Below are 22,461 nucleotides of genomic sequence, written 5' to 3'. Positions count from 1 at the left end.
ATATGGTGTTTATTAGTGGCTATAGTGATATTTTGTGGTTAGAAAAGTCCATTAGATTGGCATATGGTGCAATCTCTCTGCGTAGGATACGTCCTGAAAGGTGATCGGGAATGTTTTTACTTTTTCACGTGACCTACAGGTTTATTGTGTAGCAGATATTATCAAAGGGGATTCTTTGGATGACGATGGTGAAACAATTGACAAACCCCCCCTTGTGTTCATTACTGTGAAGTAGCAAAAAGATGACATCAATATGGTGATGAACGCCAATACTGTGAAAGTATTGTTTAGCATTAGAGGTACTTGTATAACAAAAAGATATCGCAAACATTTTTATGTTATATGCATTTTTATGTACTTGTTCCTAAATTACTATTGGTTAAAACAGACTTAATTGAAAAAACGTGAAACCATTAATTGTAATTAATTAGAAATTATATTATATATATATATATATATATATATATATATATATATATATATAAAAATCATAAGTGTGCATTTCTTTATTGCTGCTTGAGGAAGCAATACTGTTTATTGTGAAGCAATTTCAGTATTGGTTTTTAAACCTTTTGTAACATTTTTAATAAAATAATCCCCAAGTGTTTTTGGTAGGATAGAGATTATATGTAAAAAAATTGTTATTATTGTGTTATTTGAGTCCTGGATGGTGTTTTTATTTTTCTCTCTATCACTGTGGGACACATACTGAAAGTGGCCTTGCTCGATTCCTGATCACACAGACTGGAGGTGAGCAAGCTGGGGAATTCTTGATGGACCAGACTGTTATGTGCACTTTGAGATAAGTGCATTCAACTTGTGAGTATCCTTGATGGGGGGGGGGGGGAAGATTACCTAATGAGGGATTTCTGAGTAATTGAGATATATTATTGGAGTGCCTTTTCTTCCCCCCCATCATAGTGAACCTGACTAGATTTGAAGAGCAGACAACGGCACAGAAGTGTGAAACAAGTCTGACATTATCATCTAGAGCCTCTCCGTCATCTCTTGAACCTTACCTATGGTATGTATTAAAAAAAACAAAGTTTGACTGGGATAGGTAAAAACGATTATGTACCAAAACATTAAAAATGACCCCTTTTACTTATTCTACATGATCTGGCATAGGTTATCTTGTATGTTATACTTCACTGTCTTTGGCACTTGGCTACAGAAAGAAAACAAAAATTGAGCTACCAATTTGAAATATTGATTAGATGTTTATAAAACACAGAAACAATGGAAAAACAAAAAAACTGTTCAAACAACCCATAAACAAATTGGCAAAACAGGTTTCAATTGTCATTCCAAAGATAGATATATATATATATATATATATATATATATATATATACACATACACACACATACAAAAAAACAATGGTTAGAGTTTGTGTTGCTAATATGGTGTTTATTAGTGGATATAGCGATGTTTTGTTGTTAGAAAAGTCCATTAGATTGGCATACGGTGCAATCACTCTGCGTAGGATACGTCCTGAAAGGTGGGTGGGAATGTTCTTACTTTTTCACGTGACCTACAGGTTTATTGTGTAGCAGATATTATCAAAGGGGATTCTTTGGATGATGATGGTGAAACAATTGACAACCGCCCCCCCTTGCCTTCATTACTGTGAAGTAGCGAAAAGGTGACATCAATATGGTGATGAACGCCAATACCGTGAAAGTATTGTTTAGCATTAGAGGTACTTGTATAACAAAAAGGTATCACAAACATTTTTATTATATATGCATTTTTATGTACTTGTTCCTATCTTACTATTGGTTAAAACAGACTTAATTGAAAAACGTGAAGCCATTAATTGTAATTAATTAGAATGGTACTCTAGTACCATTATTAATATATTGGTTATTAATCTTTTGAACAGTGCGCCTGAATACTACTCTTCCTACAAATAGTTTTCTCCGCTTATTGAAATAGGACAGTGCAGGGTGGGGACCCTGCAAGTGCCCTCATTTCAGGTATAAGGGCAGCCAGTTCATTCATCCACATAACAATTTATATACCTCTCGGGGGACACACCTAGCGCTGAATTACCCTTTGCTCTCTTTTCACACATATATATATATATATAAAAAAATCATAAATGTGCATTTCTTTATTGCTGCTTGAGGAAGCAATACTGTTTATTGTGAAGCAATTTCAGTATTGGTTTCTAAACCTTTTGTAACATATTTTTAATAAAATAATCCCCAAGTGTTTTGGTAGGATATATTATTATTATGTGTGTTATTTGAGTCCTGGATGGTGTTTTTATTTTTCTCTCTATCACTGTAGGACACATACTGAAAGTGGCCTTGCTCGATTCCTGATCACACAGACTGGAGGTGAGCAAGCTGGGGAATTCTTGATGGCCCAGACTGTTATGTGCACTCAACTTGTGAGTATCTTTTTTTTTTTTTTTTTTTTTGGGGGGGGGGGGGGGGGAGGAAAGATTACCTAATGAGGGATTTCTGAGTAATTGAGATATTGTATTATTGGAGCACCTTTTCTTTCCCCCCCCATCATAGTGAACTTGACTATAGGTTTGAAGAGCAGACAACGGCACAGAAGTGTGAAACAAGTCTGGCATAGTCTAGAGCCTCTCCGTCATCTCTTGAACCTTACCTATGGTAGTGGGACTGAGATATATTGGAAGTATATGGCTTATCCTAAGGCCACTCACAATGTTGAAATCCATTAGGATATTGAAATGTTTTACATTACAAAAGCAAAAAGGTAGCAGAATAAAAAAGTATAAAATTAAGTCATAATTTATTGCTATATATTATATTCATCTGTTCCCCCTTTTATTTAGACTTCTATTTAGATGAGATAATACTTAATTTATATTGAATTGAACCAATCTTTATTATCTACCTTTTGTTTTATGTATTAAAAAAAACAAAGTTTGACTGGGATAGGTAAAAATGATTATGTACCAAAACATTAAAAATGACCCTTTTTACTTACTCTACATGATCTGGCATAGGTTATCTTGTATGTTATACTTCACTGTCTTTGGCACCTGGCTACAGAAAGAAAACAAATTAAGCTACCAATCTGAAACATTGATTAGATGTTTATAAAAACACAGAAACAATGGATAACCTTATTTTTTTAATTATTTTTTGTATACACTGGTGCACAGATACAAATATATAGTGAGAAAGTACACCCTGTTGTGCCTTTTACACTTGGAAACAGAAAAGTTCACTCAAAGCCCCCTGACCCCACACAGATACAAAGGACAAACAACTGGCCCATTTTTCATATTTTAAGTGCCTAAAAATCAACAACACCATAAGAAGACTTTACTCTTGAGGTAGCTTGAAAAATAATGTGTTTAGCAAAAAAACTGAGCAGTTCTTTTAATCATGCTGTTGAAAAGGAGAGATGCTCGTTTCCAGTGACTGTAAAAGAATTGGGCATATGGTAAGGTCAGATGCAGCTGTCCATTAAACCGATAAGCTTATTTTATATCAGAACACAAACAGTATGTCTTATATCAGCAACCGATACATCATATATAGTTAGCAATGTGAAAATCACGGTGTACTCTTGTACAAATAGAAGCTAACTTTTCTATGGCCCACTTAAGGGGATATATTTAGGCTCTCTGTAATCACAGTGAAATATCATAAAAAGGCACTAAACATACTGCTGCTTTGAAGGAACTGGAGACTTGTTGGGAATGGCCCCTTGATTATCAACTAGGCCTGGTACACCAGAGACAACAGTAGAGATGCTACCATGTGACCAACAGTCAAAGAGAGGCTTTGCCTTGATAGGGCTGCTGACTCCCTGCTCTATTCTAACACTTGACCACTTCTGCCCATTAGATAATTTATTGTATTCAGGAAGCTCTGTGCCATGGTCACTAGATGGAGGCTGGGAGTAGGATTCCTGTGGTTGCAGAATTCTGAGTGTCCCATTGGAGACATTTCCTGTTGCAGAATAAGATGACCCTTCCTTTATAGTTGGACAGAATTGCTTGAAAAGGAGGTGGATGAGCTCCAGGAGGTTAAGCAGGAGGGAGATGAGAGACACTACAAGCACAAACAGAATAAAGATGGTTTTCTCTGTAGGTCGTGAAACAAAGCAATCCACTTTATTTGGGCAAGGGATTCGCTCACACACGTAGATAGCAGGCATCGTAAATCCATAAAGGTACCACTGACCAAGCAGAAACCCTGCTTCAAAGATGCTCTTAAAAACCACACTAGCTGTATAGGTGTACAGCAAGGCACCTTCAATCTTCACAGGCTCAATAGGAGTTTCAGGCTGTGCGCCTTGATTCTCTTTTGACTCCGTTGCTTGGAGAGTCAGAGCATTCTGTTTCCGTCGCAACTTCTCCTTTCTCCTAGACACATAGATCACATGACCCAGATAAACTAAAGTAGGAGTACTGACAAAGAGAAACTGTAGCACCCAGTAACGAATATGTGAAATTGGGAAGGCCTTATCATAGCAAACATTGGTACATCCTGGCTGTTCAGTGTTGCAGATAAAATCAGACTGTTCATCTCCCCATACAGACTCTGCAGCAAGGCTTAAGATGAGAATTCTGAAGATGAAAAGTACAGTCAGCCAAACCTTTCCAATGAGAGTGGAAAATTCTTGGACCTCATCTAGTAATATCTTAAGTAGATCCCAGCCTGCCATTTTTTTCCACAGTATCTATATAGGAAAAATAATTCAGATGATATGGTTGATTTAAGGTCATATTTAAAATCATACAAATGGTTTTACTATGACATACAGTATGATCTAGACAGGGCATGTGATTTAGAAACATTTCTTTAGTCAACCCTCTAATATGTTTCTCATAATAATACATAATTCTGCATTATTATTATTTTTTTTTTACTTCCAACTCTTTTTCGATTATCCTACATATAAAACACTGACACCTAAATTACAAAAGTCAGACTGAGCATAAAGTAGATTGAAGGGACACTGAACACAATTTTTTTCTTTTGTGATTCAGATAGAAAAAAGTTGAGTAGAAAAGAGACAGTATACCAGCACTCTGTTACAATCAATTAATAAAGTAACATAGAGGGTGGCGGGAAGAGTCGCCTAGGTCAGGTTAAATATAAAACGTAACGTTTATTTAAATTAGTTAATATATACAATAAGATGTATAAGGTGTAGCCCTACAAATGTGTATAATGTTTTAAAACTTAGATTAAAAATGTTAGAAGGAGACTAATATCCATAGAAACCATATATAACAAGTGCTATACTCCACACAGTTTCAGCGCAAACTAGATAAAGCTCAATGGCACAATATTAACTACAAAGGGGATTGACCCCATCAACAATATTAACTAAAATTAGTGCATAAAAGAGCTCAAGTAAGCACCGGTCTGTGTGGGTATTGGAACAATGTCCAGAAAGTTGCCCAATTAATAAGCCACAAGATAAATGGATATAGTCTCCTGTTTAACGCCTGATGCGCATTTCGCTGTTGTACCGGCTTCCTCAAAGGCTAAACAGGCTTCTTTATATTAACTAATTTAAATAAACGTTACGTTTTATATTTAACCTGACCTAGGTGACTCTTCCCGCCACCCTCTATATTACTAATTGATTGTAACAGAGTGCTGGTATACTGTCTCTTTTCTCCTCAACTTTTTTCTATAATATTATTTGACAGTCAGCACCACCCTACCTCACATTATTGAATTTATTAAATTATAGTCAGATCTAGTTTTCAGATCGATTTTTCACTTAAATATTAGTGCTTATCATTAGGGGCTTTCAGTGATTATAAGTATCCCATTTCCTCTATTTTTTGTGATTCAGATAGAGCATGCAATTTTAAGCAACTTTCTAATTTACTCCTACTATGAATTTCTCTTCATTCTCTTGGTATCTTTATTTGAAAAGCAAGAATGTAAGTTTAGATGCTGGCCCATTTTTGGTGAATAACCTGGGCTGCCCTTGCTGATTGGACAGCACCAATAAACAAGTGCTGTTCAGGGTCTGAACCAAAAATAGGCTGGCTCCTTAACTTAGAAGCCTTTTTCACATAAAAATAGCAAAAGAATGAACAAAATAGGAGTAAATTATAAAGTTGCTTAAAATTGCATGCTCTATATGAATCACGAAAGAAAAAATTTGGGTTCAGTGTCCCTTTAACTACATTTGTTACTCCATTTTAAAAAGCACATCTGTATTTTGACCCATTAGATACATTTGGGGTCTGTTATTCAAAACCTTTAATAAAAGGAGAGCAAATTAGCACCTTTATAAATTTTAGAAGAAGATGTCTGTTCTGAAGAAAATATTTTAAAAGATAAATGGGTTGCACACTTCTGCTCTGTATGAGCAATCATATTTGTAATAAGTAATATTGGTGAAATTTTAAAAAGGGATAGTCTAGTCAGAATTAAACTTCCATGATTCAGAGCAATTTTAAGCAACTTTCTAATTTACTCCTATTATCAATTTTCTTCATTCTTGCTATCTATTTAAAAAGATAGAATGTAAGCTTAGGAGCCGGCCCACTTTTGCTTCAAAAACTGGGTAGAACTTGCTGATTGGTGGCTACATTTAGGCATCAGCAAGCGCTACCTAGGTGCTGAACCAAATGGGCCGGCTCCTAAGCTTACATTCCAGTTTTTTAAAATAAAGATACCAAGAGAAGAAAAATTGATGAGTAAAATTAGAAAGTTGCTTAAAATTGCATGCTGTATCTGAATAATAAAAGACTAAATTATCTATGTTTATCTTGACAAATTCGAATATTTAAACTGTAACTGCAATTTATTAAACAGGAAACCCCAATTTTTTTTTTTCATGGTTCAGATAGAGCATGCAGTTTTAAGCAACTTTCTAATTTACTCATTTTTTCTTCGTTCTCTTGGTATCTGTATTTGAAAAAGCAGAAATGAAAGCTTTGAAGCTGGCCTATTTTTGGTTCAGTACCCTGGATAGGGCTCGCTGATTGGTGGCTACATTTAGCCATCCAATTAGCAAGGCAAACCCAGGTTCTGAACCTAAAAATGGGCCGCCTCCAAAAGCTTTTATTGCTGCTTTTTTTAAATAAAGATAGCAAGATAACGAAGACAAATGTAGAATAGGAGTAAATTAGAATGCTGCTTAAAAATTGCCTGCTTTATCTAAATCATGAAAGAGAAAAAAATAAATAAAAAATAAATAAATATGGGCTTATTATCCCTTTAAAGACCCTGTATAGTGCATCTGTATCCAATTAGATGTAGGGCTGCCACCTTTTTTGGAAAGACATACAGGCTTTGGTAAATAGCATAATTATACAACACAATTCAGAAACTAAACCTCAAAGTGCCGATACTAAATGATAATTTGTTTAGAATTAGACATTTCACCATATCAAGGCCCTTATTTCTGTTTTGACATGAACGCTATTTAGATGCCATAGAATAATCACTAATTTCTATGTACTGCTGTGGAGCTATAGAAACCAATCTTGAGCTGTCAAAATTTTAGAAAACCAGTTCCAAAACATAACTATTTTGTGTGTTCTTTTAAATGTAAACGAGCGTAGAAACTGATCTGTAAGGAGCAGTCTTCTTTGTATTCCCTTTGCTAGCCTATAGGTGTGTGTAAGAATAAGATTCCTTACTAAAAAGGTTGAAAGTCAGGAACATGTATAACATTTATCACAACTCAATAATGTGCCATTTGACAACCATAAGTTGTCTGGCAAATGGAATCTATTGGCAACAAGTTTTTAAAGCACTGGTTTTCAAACCTGTTATCAGGCCTCCCAATGGTTCAGGATTACCTTTGATGAGGAGCAGGTAAAATAACCATGTTTACTAAATTAGCTGATTGTTTCACCTGTGCTCTAGTTAAAATAACCTCAAAATGTGGCCAGGTGTGAAAACCAGTGGTTTTAAAAAAAAAAATAAAATAAAAAAAAAACCCCCACAAAAAAACAACAACAACACACCTTTCATATTTCAGATAGAGCATACAATTTTATAAAACGTTTCAATGTACCCTTATCTAATTTGCTTTGTCCCCTTGGTATCCATAGTTGAAAAGCATACCTAGGTATGCACAGGAACAGTAATGCACTACTGGGAGCTAGCTATAAGATGGTGCCTGCACACATTTGTCTCTTGTGTTTGGCTAACTATGTGTTTTCAGCTAGCTGCCGGTAGCGCAATGCTGTTCCTTCAGCAAAAGATAAGAGAATGCAGCAGATTTGATTATAGAAGTAAATTGTATGCTCTATTCAAATCATAAAAGAAAATATGGCGTTTCTGTCCCTTTAATATGTAAAATCAACCGTTGGAAGGACATTAAAAGGGAAAACATTTTTACAATAGCTGTTTAAAAGATACAAGGATGGACAATACTGGTTGTATACACAAATGTAATGCAGCCCTGTTAAACATAAAGGAATTCACAGAAAAGAGAAGGTCGTCACAGTTCATTATTCATACTGTTGCACTGAGAGTTAATTAAATGTAGAATTAAAGGAGCATAGAGAATGTATAAATACTATTTTGTATATGAAAAAGCAACAATTAAACATACGTTTTTCATACAATCACTGGCTAAATAAAACACCCAGAGCAAAACTTGGTTTATTCAATAAAGGAGTTTCCATTTTCAATATATCAAAGCACTAATGGATTTTAAAATACTGTTAGTGGGTAGAGATAACAGTTATCACATTCCTTTAAACACCTTCATGTTGGTAGGTAAGTTCATAAAGCTCATTTAAAAGTGTGTTTATATTGAAGACTATTTTGGTTTTAGTTAAGAAGATAACTAATATTTCTATATTTTTTCAATGGCCCTGTAAGGAAAATATATATATATATATATATATATATATATATATATATATATATATATAACACATACACAAAAACCACGACCACTTATTTGAAAAGATTTGCCACCCTAGAGGTAAAGCATTTCAGTGAAGACATTGGCAAAGTCAATCTGAAAAGGTGAATTCCAAAAATAAGGATCAAACACAAAATATGGATTTTCTAGATAAATTGTAAAGGCTTAAAACAATATGCAAATCACAGATTTATAATAATGTACTTTATTATATTGTACTGGGACTTATATATTATATTGTACTGGTATATTGTACTGGTATTTCTGTTTAGTAATGAAATAGAACAAGAGGTATTGTATGTTGGTTTGAAGAGAAAATGTAAGGTACCCTTGCTTTATAATCAGGGCAGCACTTTCATGAAATAAGAACATTACTGATATTAGCATACACTAGATAGAATTTTAGTCTCTGTCAATGCATAGATGATAACTTTACTAAACCACTACCTTTACATTTTGAATTCTTACCTGAGTCTCATCTGTGCAAATAATATTTCTCCTGCTCACTAACAAGTTACCAAGTACAAATGTTCTTAATGAGCAATGTGGAACAGCTGTGCAGCTTGTTAAACTTCTGCCAAATCAAGGTGGTTGAAATGTGCAAGTAAAAGACAAGGTTTGCTTTTCTTAAAGGGATACTTCCACCCTTTGGTTTAAGAAATCATCATACAGTTATGTTTTGTATGTTTTGTATACAATCAATGTTGTGAAACAGAGCTTTTCAGCATCAATTACCAAAAACAATTTACACCAATTTTCATATAACTGCATGTAATAGACACTACTATAAAGAATAATATACACAGATACTAACATAAAAATCCATTATAAAACTGTTTAAAAACTTACTCCCAGTTTAGCTCTGTTGAAAAGGTTAGCTGGAACACAAACTGAAAGTGGTTGTATAGCAAAAAAACAGACACTCTCCCCCTCCCTCTGGATATGAAAAGACTCTTTACACAAACAGGAGCAAGCTGGGGTAGGTATAATCAGTATTCTTTAAAATTTTGGGGCTTGGTTAGGAGTCTAAAAATCAGTGCAATGTTATTTAAAAATAAACAAAACTATCCATTAAAAAAAAACTCTATAGGCTATATAAATGGATCATCTACAAAACATTTATGCAAAGAAAAATTTAACGTATAATGTCCATTTAAGCATTTTCCTACTCAAACAAATCACAATGGCTGAACCAAGTAGGGACAGAAGGGAAAAAAAATATTAAAAGCATGACAGTGATATAAGCAACTGAAAAAAGAAAATAGTTGTCGTGGGGAAAAACTTTTAACATAGTTATAATATATGCATGTGCAAAACTACTTTAACCACATTACTTCCAGAGAGAAAAGAAGTGTTCTGCTCCACAAAGTACATTTTTATTAAATGCATATGAGCATGTGGAAGTGTGTGTGGTGTGAGTGCATATGAGAGTGTGTATGTGTGGTGTGTGTGCATATGAGTGTGCGTATGTGAATGTATGTGTGGTGTGCGTGCCTATGAGTGTTTGTATGTATGTGTGGTGTGTGTGCATATGAGTGTGTGTATGTGGATGTATGTGTGGTGTGCGTGCCTATGAGTGTTTGTATGTGTGTGTGCATATGAGTGTGCGTATGTGGATGTATGTGTGGTGTGCGTGCCTATGAGTGTTTGTATGTATGTGTGGAGTGCATGCATATGAGTGTGTGTATATGGGTGTGCGTGCATATGAGTGTGTGTATGTGTGGTGTGCACGTATGTGGATGTCTGTGTGGTGTGCTTGCATATAAGTGTATGTTTACATGCATATGAGTGTGTGTATGTGTGGTGTGCATGCATATGAGTGTTAGTGTGGTGTGTGTGCATATTAGTGTGTGTTTATGTGGTGTGCATGCATATGAGTCTGTTGGTGTGCATATTAGTGTGTGTGTATGTGGCTAAATGTGTGGTGTGCATGCATATGAGTGTGTATATGTGGGTGTATGTGTGGTGTGCATGCATATGAGTGTGTATATGTTGGTGTATGTGTGGTGTGCGTGCATATGAGTGGGTGTATATGCATATGAGTGTGAGTGTGGTGTGTGTGCATATTAGTGTGTGTTTATGTTGTGTGCATATGAGATTGAGTGTGTGGGTGTGCATATGAGTGTGTGTATGTGTGCATGCATATTAGTGTGTGTGTATGTGGCTAAATGTGTGGTGTGCATGCATATGAGTGTGTATATGTGGTGTGCATACATATGAGTGTGTATATGTGGGTGTATGTGTGGTGTGCATGCATATGAGTGTGTATATGTGGGTGTATGTGTGGTGTGCGTGCATATGAGTGGGTGTATGTGTGGTGTGAGTGCATATGAGTGAGCATATGTGTGGTGTGTGTGCATGGCTGTATTTGTGGTCTGCATATGAGAGGGTGTATGTGTGATGTGCATGCATATGACTGTGTGCATGTGGTGTGCATGCATATGAGTGGGTGTATGTTTGGTTTGCGTGCATATGACTGTGTGTATGTGGTGTGTGTGCATATGAGTGTGTGTATGTGTGGTTTGCGTGCATATGACTCTGTGTATGTTTGTGTGGTGTGTGTGCATAAGAGTGTGTGTATGTGGGTGCATGTGTGGTGTGCGTGCATATGAGTGTATGTGTGGAGTGTGTGCATGTGGGTGTGATTAATAGGCGTGCAAATGAGTATAAGGATGTATGTGTGGTGTGAAGGCATATGATTGTGTGTGTGGTGTGCATGCATATGAGTGTGCGTATATGGGTCTATGTGTGGTGTGCATGCATATGAGTGTGGTGTGCATGAATATGAGTGTGTGTATGTGTGGTGTGTGCACGTGCAACTGAGTGTGTGTATTTGGATGTATGTGTGGTGTGTGTGCATATGGGTGGGTGTACTTGTATATGTGTGGTGTGAGTGCATATGAATGGGTGTATGTGTGGTGTGGTGTGTGTGCATATAAGTGTGTGTATATGGGTTTATGTGTGGTGAGCATGCATATGAGTGTGTATATGAGAATGTATGTGTGGTGTGCATGCATATGAGTGTGTGTATGTGGTTGTGCGTGTGCATATGAGTGTGTGTATGTGGCAGTATGTGTGGTTTGCGTGCATAGGAGTTTGTGTATGTGGATGTATGTGTGGTGTGCATTTATATGAGTGTATGTATGTGTGGTGGTCATCATGCATATGAATCTGTGCATGCATATGTGTGTTGTGCATGCATAAGAGTGTGTGTTTGTGGGTGTATGTGTGGTGTGCATGCATATGAGTGTGTGTATGTGTAGTGTTTGTGCATATGAGTGTGTGGTTGTGGATGTCTGCATGGTGTGCATGCATATGAGTGTGTGTATATAGGTGTAAGTGTGGTGTGCGTGCATATGAGTGTGAGTGTTGTGTGCGTGCATATGAGTGTGTGTAATTGTGGTCTGCATGCATTTAAGTGTGTATGTATGTGTGGTGTGTGTGCATATGAGTGTGTGTGGTGTGCGTGCATATGAGTGTGAGTGTTGTGTACATGCATGTAAATGTGTGTTTTTGTGGTGTGCATGCATTTGAGTGTGTGTATGTGTGGTGTGTGTGCATATGAGTGTCTGGATGTGGATGTATGTGTGATGTGTATGCTTTTGAGTGTGTGTATATAGGTGTAAGTGTGGTGTGCATGCCTATGAGTGTGAGTGTTGTGTGCATGCATGTGAGTGTGTGTGTAGTGTGTGTGCATATGAGTGTGTGTATGTGCAGTGTGCATGCATATGAGTGTGTGTATGTGTGGTGTGTATGACTATGAGTGAGTGTATGTGGCTGTATGCGTGGTGTGCGTGCATATGAGAGTGTGTTTGTGGTGTGCGTGCATATGAGTATGTTGATGCATGCATGGTGTGTGTGCATATAAGTGTTTATGTGGATATGTTTTTGTGTGCATGCATATGAGTGTTTTTATGTGTGTGCATGTATATGAGTGTGTGTATGTGGGGGTGTTTGTGTTGTGCATGCATATGAGTGTATGTATATGGATTTATGTGTGTTGTGTATGCATATGAGTGTGTGTATGTGTGGTGTGCATGCATATGAGTTTGTGTATGTGGTGTGCGTACATATGAGTGGGTGTATGTGTGGTGTGAGTGCATATGAGTGGGTGTATGTGTGGTGTGTATGCATATGAGTGTGTGTATGTGGGTGTGTGTGGTGTGCGTGCATGTGGATGTATGCGTGGTGTGTGTCCTTATGAGTGTGTGTGGTGTGCGTGCATGTGGCTGTATGCATGGTGTGTGTCCATATGAGTGTGTGGATGTATGTGTGGTGTGTGTGCATATTAGTTTGTGTATGTAGGTGCGTGTTGTATGCATGTGCATATGAGTATGTGGATGTTGATGTATGTGTGGTGTGCGTGCATATGAGTGTGTGTATGTGGGGGTGTTTGTGTTGTGCATGCATATGAGTGTATGTATATGGATTTATGTGTGTTGTGTATGCATATGAGTGTGTGTATGTGTGGTGTGCGTGCATATGAGTTTGTGTATGTGTTGTGCGTATATATGAGTGGGTGTATGTGTGGTGTGTATGCATATGAGTGTGTGTATGTGGATGTGTGTGGTGTGCGTGCATGTGGATGTATGCGTGGTGTGTGTCCATATGAGTGTGTGTGGTGTGCGTGCATGTGGATGTATGCATGGTGTGTGTCCATATGAGTGTGTGGATGTATGTGTGGTGTGTGTGCATATTAGTGTGTGTACGTAGGTGCGTGTTGTATGCATGTGCATATGAGTATGTGGATGTTGATGTATGTGTGGTGTGCATGCATATGAGTGTGAGTGTTGTGTGCGTGCCTATGAGAGTGTGTATGTGTGGTGTGCGTGCATGTGAGTGTGTGTATGTTGATGCATGTGTGGTGTGCATGCATATGAGTGTGTGTATATGGGTGTGTGTGTGTGGTGTGCGTTCATATGAGTGCATATGTGTGTATGTGGTTGTATGTGTGGATTGTGTGTATGTGGGTGTATGTTTGGTGTGCATGCATATGAGTGTGTGTATGTGGGTGAATGTGTGGTGTGTGTGAGAATATGAGTGTGTGTGGTGTGCGTTCATATAAGTGTGTAGGTGTATGTGTTGTGTGTATTCATATATATGTGTATTTGAGTGTATGTGGTGTTTGTTTGTATATGTGTGTGTGTATGTGTGTGTATATGATTGTGTGTATGTGGGTTTATGTGTAGTGTGTGTATGTGGGTGTATATGTGGTGTGCATGCATATGAGTGGGTGTATGTTGGTATATGTGCGGTGTTCATGCAAATGAGTGCGTGTATGTGTGGTGTGCATGCATATGAGTGTGTGAATGCTGGTGTATGTATGGTGTGCATGCATATAAGTATGTGTATGTGGGTGTATCTGTGGTGTGTGTGCGTATGAGGGTGTGTATGTGGGTTGTGTTTTGTGTGTGTGCATATGAGTATGTATGATTCACAGTTAGGATCACTACAGAGGAATTTACCAACCGAAAATGAATGCCATTACTGTATATTACTTACTCACATATGGAAACACCCTACCGCACCTTACCTTGGCCAAATTCTCTACAGATAGTACCATATGAGGTGCCTCTCAAGGAGATAATATTGCCTGATAGGTTGAACAATGGTGTACCTGCTAGACAGGTCAAATTAAACAAATCAACATTAATGCTCATGCGATGAACACTCCCCTTATGATGAGTGGGATTGTGAGCACAAACATAGCAATTGCGCTCAGTGTAATTAGCTATGGTTTGGAGAAGGGCAACATATGAGTTTAGTCCTCATTCCCCCAAAGCACAGTCATGAGGGTCAGTAGGGGCTGTGGCAGAGGGAGTTATAGGGGAAGGTCCTGGACGCCAAGTAAGAAGGGGTGATGATTTTTGCTTCTTAGTTATTCACTTCAAAATTTTCACACCACATTCAGTAGAGGGGGCTATGCAAAGAGACTGGATAGTAAAAAGGACAGTCTACTTCAGAATTTTTATTGTTTTAAAAGATAGATCATTCCTTTATTACCCATTCTCTAGTTTTGCATAACCAACACAGTTATATTAATACACTTTTTACCTATGTGATTATCTTGTATCTAAGCCTCTGCAAACTGCCCCTTTATTTCAGTTCTTTTGACAGACTTGCATTTTAGCCAATCACTGCTGACTCCTAGGTAACTCCATGTGCATGAGCACAGTGTTTTCTATATGACACACATGAACTAAAACCCTCTAGTGGTGAAAATGTAAAAATGCATTCAGATAGAGGCGGCCTTCAAGGTCTAAGAAATTAGCATATGAACCTCCTAGGTTTAGATTTCAACTAAAAATACCAAGAGAACAAAGCAAAATTGGTGATTAAAGTAAATTGGAAAGTTGTTTAAAATTACATACCCTATCTGAATCATGAAAGTTTATTTTGGACTAGACTGTCCCTTTAATCCACCTCTATCGCGAACTTTGAGTATAATCTCTTGTTTGGAGCAGTCAATAGTGGGCGGGAGAACTTACACAGATACTAGGTTACCAGGACAAGAGTATTTCGTAAAGGGTTTAGGACAAACACACCAAGCAGCTCCACGAAACACATATTTGGAAATAGAGAAAGAGAGCAAGGTTAAAAGTGTAACACAAAACAAAGGAGACATATTGAGGGATGTTATTCAAGATACCAACAGAGGAAAGAAACAATGATAATAAGAGTAAGGAGGACAAAATAAATAATATCCTCCACCAGTCTTTCGGTTTCACTCATTCAGTTAGCGAGACTTTATTATTTCTGGTTAGTTTAAGTTTAAAACCAGGAAGGGTCTGAATTAACCACTCATCATCAGGGGTCTTGGTTACCCCTTTTTCAGAGGCCTTGGTTGCCTCAGCTACTTCTTGCTCTGGTCCGTTGCAGGATGCTTCCTTCTCTGGGCTGTATTGTTTGAACCTGGAGTAGTGGATCCAGGAGTCAACCTCTACTTTGGTGGCTGTTGAGGTAGTCAGCATACCAGGTAGGGTCCTTTCCAGAGAGGCTGCAGTGGCTTCTTTTGGTAGGTCTTGACCAAGATGGAGTCAACTGACTGGAAGGGGTGAGCAGTCACATCCAATGGCAGAGGCTGAGAGAGAGAGGCATGTCTGGAGAGGTTATGTAATTGCTTTTGCAGTTGCAAAAGATAAGCAGTTAGTTGAACATCGCCCACCGCAAGGTCAGGCAGATGTAAGGTGTTTGCACTGTACAAGGAGGTGGCCTACCAAACAAAAGTTCATATGGTGAGAGCTTGAGGGTCCCCCTATGGTTTGTGCGAATCCTAATTAGTGCTAAGGGCAAGGCATCTACCAATTTAAGGCTTGCTTGGGAACAGACTTTAGCCATAGTCTGCTTTAGGGTTTGGTTAATTCTTGCCACTTGGCCTGAGCTTTCTGGATGCCAAGGGGTGTGGAGATGCCAAGTAAAGCCTAGGACTAAAGTCAGTTGTTGAATAATATTACTTGTGAAGTGTGTTCCTCTGTCAAATTCAATTACTCTGGAGAGGCCACACCTAGGTATGAGTTCTTTTAGCATCCACTTGGCAACCTCTTTGGCCTTTACAGTTCTAGAGGGGAAGTCCTCAACCCATCCGGTAAGTTAGTCCACTATCACAAGCAAATGTTTAAAAAGTCAATATGCAACGTTCAAAAGGTTGAAAAGCCCATGGGCGTCCGCCTGGTGAGCTTTTAATTTCCCCCCTTAGATTTAATTGAGAACAAGTAACACAATTCAATACAACTCGTTTGGCAGCTTGATGTATACCGGGGGGCAAACCAGTGCCTGTTAAGGGTTTCAGCAAGCCGTGTGGTACCCCAGTGTGTTTGGTTATGTAGGAAGGAAAGCATAAGAGACAGGTGTGGTTGAGGTAGAGCAAAACATCCATCATTAGTGGATAAGATGTCAAAGGAATCACAGGTAAGACCAAGAGTAGTTCAGAGGCGAAGGGAATGTTCAGGAAGAGAAGTGTAGGGAGTGGACAATGTAGTGTCAAGAGGGTGGGGTTTAGGAGTAAGGGTGATTGATAGGAAGACAAGTGGCAAAGAGGGTGCAAGCTGAGCAACTTAGTCAGCATAGCTATTACCAAGTGAAATGGGGTCCTGTGAGTGGGTGTGTGCCTTGCAATGGATTCCAGAGATGGAAGTAGGTAGATGGATAGAGTCAAGGAGTTCAGAAACTTGTGGTGCATTGACAATTTGGGTACCAGCAGGCCTTGCACTAAAGGATCAAAGAGGGCATAAACCTGGGCTGAATTAAATATGGACAGATGATTCTGGAAGCATAAACACAAAATCCTATTACAGATGGCTATAATAGGTTGTATAAGGTTTTCTAAGTCACCTACACCGTAACTTGAGTTATAGTTGTTCTGTATGCAACCACCAGTCCTGATGTTAAAATTATTGCTCCCAATGATTCATTTTACCTGCTGAAGTGTTTTAAATTGTTTACAAGTTGCTCCTTTACCCCTAATTTGGCATTTGAAATAGCTGATTTAGCCTGTGGTTTCCCAACCTATACTGAAAGTTTCTATACTGGAGTATATTCTTTTTAATAGCCTAAGTAAACACAGCCAGCAGAAGAGATTACACTCTCAGTGGGGGGCATGATAGTTAAGTACTAAAATGATAATTTTCAATTGTTCTCTCTAAGTATTGAGCTTTGGTTTTCTAGACAAATATAAGATAAGGAAGCAAGTCTGTGTACATAAAGTGATAACATAATGAGATCTGATATTACCTAAAGCTAAACCCATTGTAATAGGCTGTGGTTTAAAAGCACAAAAGCAGCTACTCACAAATAAACCGAAAAAATGCAATTTCTCATAAATGTTTTACTATGCAGCTGGTATAATAAGTAATTGAAAATACATTCATAGAAAAACAATTTTACATTGTACTGTCCCTTTAAGGACAAAGGAATCTTTACTTCACAGAATGATTAAAGCATGAGACATGGTAGAAGCATTCAGCCCTCAGGGAAGCCGTTAGTGCTTTCAGCATTTCAACATTCTGCTACTGCTGACCAGCTTTGAATATTCCTGGGCAGGACCTTCTCCACACAGGTGTTTCTTTGAACAAAGTGTTTGATTAAGCAATGCGTTTCAGATGACCCTCCTCCTTTGTAAAGCTCAATGTCCTCTTCTAATGGCTTGTTTTTATATATATATATATATATATATATATATATATATATATATATATATATATATATATATATATATATCCAAGGTTACTTAGTAGATGTAATTATTCAATAATATTCACAATTACACTATTTTGGTTATACAAACATAGCCCATAACAAAATTCCTTTTTTTTTTTTTATTAATTTTTCTAAAATAATTTTCCAATTCATTGTTTAAAAAAAATTAAACGAAAAAACATTCAATATCAGTATAAATAATTAATTGTTGAGACCTATAGTAAAACAATTTTAAAAGGTACAATATAACAATTACTAGACAATATGAAACAATTTTAGAATCACCCTAAAATGGAGGCATCTATAGCCACTCCACATGATATATTCTGTATTTTCTTCTGCTTAAAAATATATATATTAATTATTACCAGGTTTTTTTAGAAGTACTCTATTCTACTCAATAGATACACTACAGAAAAAATACACTCCAGAAAGAAAGCATTGTATTCATTATAATTAGTGTGATATATATATATACACAGTATATATACAGGACAATAGATGGCAGTATAGTATAATAAATACAATATATTACCCTTATATGTGCCATGAATTCTAGTTAGAATGTTTTATTAAAATTCACTTAAAATTCTATTTAACTACTAATCATGACATATAGAGGGTTAAATATATTATATAAATGGGGCATATATTGGCCTTTAGTCTTCTCTAAGGAAACTGCCTAAATCAAAATCTATGTTCAGTCCTAATGGTGCCAAGCTATTCATTTCACCTTCAGTCCTAATGCCTTATGTATATTTCCCCCTTTCCAATTATTGTTTAATTTGTCAATTGCGGTAAATTTAAAATGTTTTAGATTCCCTTTATTGCATGTTTTAAAATGTTTGGGCACTCGGAGTTCTATGTTTCGATCCTCGTCCATATTTTCAATTGAGAGTAAGTGCTCCCTTATCCTTTCTCTTACTGATCTCTCAGACTCACCAATACATTGAACCCCATATTTACATTCTATTAAATAGATGATGTCTTTATCTGTACATCTTATTGTATTATTGATTGTGTATTCCTTTTTTGTGATAAAGGAAGTAAAAGTTTCTCTTTTGTGGGAATGTCTACAAGCTTTTCAGATTCCACATGGGGAAAACTCTTTTAGTTCCTTTCCCCAAAGATCATGCTCCAAAGGCTTTTGTTTTTTTCTGTACATGTCAGTAGGGACTAGTATGTTTTTTTTACATTTTTTGCCTTTCTATAGATGATTTGGGGGTATTTTGGTAACTTTCATCCCAAGGTATCATCCGCTTTCAGAATTGACCAGTGTTGTAGAATTGACAATTGTTTTATTAGAATTAAATTGTGTAATAAAGGGGATAAACGAATGAATATCATCACTACTTCTAGTATTATTCTTTACTTACATACTCTTTGATTTATCTTTCTTATTAAGTAGATCTTCTCTATTTATTTTCAATACTTCATTTTTATTCTCTTCCAGCTGTACTCGATCTCGCTAGCACTAATCTAATATGTAAAATTTAGGTTTTTAGTATTTTGATTCATTACTTAGAAAAACCACTCTAGATCTTCTTTTGAACCCTGCCAGATAATCAAAATATCATCTATGGCTATAGACTCACATATCAAAACATAAGCAGATAGGAGCACCGAGCTGTGATGAAGTTCAAGTAGAACGCTACAGCTTAAAAATGCTCAAAGCAATAAATATGGTTCTGACAACTTGAACCACATTCAACTTTGATTATGGCCACGAGCCGAAAAACGTCAGCTGTCTATCTATCCTTCTATTGGATTTCCAACTACTAGCTGACTGTTTGTACGCTAATGTGGTTCAAGTTGTCAGAATCATATTTATTGTTTTGAGCATTTTTAAGCTGTAGTATTCTACTTGAATAAATGTTACCTGACTTCATCACAGCTCGGTGCTCCTATCTGCTTATTTTTTTTATATTGTCTATTGGATTCCTATCTAGTGAGCACGGCTGCTGTAGGCACGCAATAGTGTGTCGTCTCCTCCCATATCCAATCGTTTGCTACAGAGTGTGATTGACAAGAACCTCAACCTATCGTGTAACAGTAGCAGGAGTGGGTGACATCCGAAAGAGGGTGTGTCCACTAACGGAATACTACACACTGTGAAGTGGTGTCCTGACTGTGTGGTAAGAAGAGTCGTTTGGATACCGCCGCCTCGCCTTCATTGGAGACATTGTCCCGGGGGCCCAAGGTAGGAAACACTGCATTGTTCCACTGGGGCTGTATTGTTATGGGGATTGGCAAGTAACACCTGACGCTACTTGGCATAGGTGCCTCATTGTAGAACATTGACTATATTATATATCACATGGACAAATGTTGCTAACACTCACTAGCATTCCTCATTACTAGCCCGTTGAGTTATGAATTGGGCATACCATTTTCAAACTGTGGGTTATCCAGTGTATATATGGACTTTTGTTTTTGATTATAGACTCACATATTCTAAGAGTACCCATGGTGGGAGCCCTATGCTGGGTACCAAAAACTCTTAGTCCCCCACAATGTACAGAGTTAGAAATTCACGTACATATATTTGATACATTGGATGCAATCCTGTCCCATTAGTGAAGCATCTCAGGCCCCAGAGCCCTCTCTTTCCAATCCCCACAAATGTGGAACTAATTGGAGGCCTAGACAGAGGACAGCAAAACCGACTGACTGAATGGGGATACACAACTCCCCTCAAAAACTTCATTAACAATGGGAAACTCTTGAGCAGTGGCAATCTTTCGGAAATAGTACTCCAGTTGGCTTAAACATTCACGGTTTTCACACTTTATACATACCTCTCCCTACAAAACTGACTTTTTAAAGAGACCTAATCCAATTTAAAGGCCTATGCTCCAAAAAAGAAACAATAAAACACTCCCTATCTATATCACAGGAACTCTTAAAAACAGACCACACCACCTATCTATCTATCTATTGGGTACTTATAGAGCACAAACTAATCACCTGTGAGGGTCTCAAGGTACTAATGGAAGCAGATAGGGGGGGGGGGATGGACGTTCAGTCGAAGAGCCAGGTTTTGAGGTCCTTTCTGAACTTTGTAAGAGAGGTGGATTGTCTGAGGTGCAGCGGAAGGGTGTTCCATGTCTTTGCTGCCATTTGGGAGAAGGATCTTCCGCCCACCTTGGATTTGCTGATGCGGGAGATGAATGCGAGTGCTTGGTCAGCCGATCGGAGTTGTCTGGCGGGGTGTAGAAATGTACGCAGTGGTTGATGTATTCGGGTCCGATGTTGTGTAGGGCCTTGAATGCATGGGTAAGGAGCTTGAAGGTGATTCTCTTGTTGATGGGGAGCCAGTGAAGGTTCCTTAGGTGTTCGGTGATGTGGCATTGGCAAGGGATGTCGAGGATGAGTCTGGCTGAGGTGTTCTGGATATGTTGGAGTCTCTTTTGGAGTTTGATGGTGGAGCTGGCATAGAGTGCATTGCCCTAGTCCAACCGGCTGCTGATGAGGGCATGGGTGACTGTTTTCTTGGTTTCAGTAGGGATCCACTTGAAGATTTTCCTTAGCAGGTGGAGAATGTGGAAGCATGTTGAGGTGATTTGTCGGTCTATGGAGAATGAAGAGTCCAGGATGAAGCCTAGATTTTATGCATGGTCGGTTGGGGTTGGAAGTTGACTTAGCTTTCAACAAAGAATACCAAGAGAACAAAGACAATGTGATGTTACAAGTGAACATTAAATTTGTTAACAATTGCATTCTCTATCTAATTCATTAAGGTTACATTCTGAATAAACTGTCCCTTTAACATAAGAGGCACACTTCAAAGTATAAGGAAATAACATGTGAGACTACCTAGGATTATAATAAAATTAATGATAGCAACATAAATACAAATATATTTTAAATTAAATTCTATTTGAAGTAAAATATAGAAATGCAACTAAGGATTTGAATAAAAAGATTGTATTAATTGATTCACTGTCCATTAAACACATGGGGTCATTGATTCAACCTTCTAGTTTGATAGTGCATTGATAAATGGATAAAACAGAGATTTAAAACATTAAATGAAATCATAAATATCAATCATTCCTAAACATATATACCATTCTCAGAATTCTTTTGATTAAATTATGATTTGATGGCAAATCCAAACTAGGAACTCATCTCTGCACATTTATACATACATTTTAATAAACCATGAACTCACATGCATATTTAAGAGTATGTTTTCCTTGTCAAAATAAAATAAATAAGTCTGATTGTTCATGTCAAAGTTATGAATTATACTAATGATATCAAATCTTGATTGAATATTTTACAGATATGGATGTTGGTGCTGGACCCTCAACGTCGGGTTTGTCCCAGTCTGGTATGTCTCATTATACTTCACTCTTGGCTTACAAATTTGCACATACCATTGTTTAATACATTCACATTGAACTATA

The 22,461-nt window shown here is 37.4% G+C and overlaps 1 protein-coding gene across 1 annotated transcript; it reads right to left on the bottom strand.

Moving 5' to 3' along the window:
* Positions 1 to 3,649: 3,649 nt before the first annotated feature.
* LOC128652443 (gap junction alpha-2 protein-like) lies at positions 3,650 to 4,663 on the bottom strand. Its single transcript, XM_053705382.1, has one exon. It carries the CDS (start codon positions 4,661 to 4,663, stop codon positions 3,650 to 3,652), a length of 1,014 nt encoding a protein of 337 aa, XP_053561357.1.
* Positions 4,664 to 22,461: the final 17,798 nt, after the last annotated feature.

This window comes from Bombina bombina, chromosome 3 (genome assembly GCF_027579735.1).
Source record: "Bombina bombina isolate aBomBom1 chromosome 3, aBomBom1.pri, whole genome shotgun sequence".
In the NCBI taxonomy this organism is placed as follows: domain Eukaryota; kingdom Metazoa; phylum Chordata; class Amphibia; order Anura; family Bombinatoridae; genus Bombina; species Bombina bombina.
The sequence above is the reverse complement of the archived record's forward strand: the minus strand, read 5'-3'. Positions and strand labels throughout refer to the sequence as shown.

What these genes read in the sequence shown, in the direction of transcription:
- LOC128652443 (XM_053705382.1), bottom strand. Translation starts at nt 4,663, where the DNA reads ATGGCAGGCTGGGATCTACTTAAGATATTACTAGATGAGGTCCAAGAA.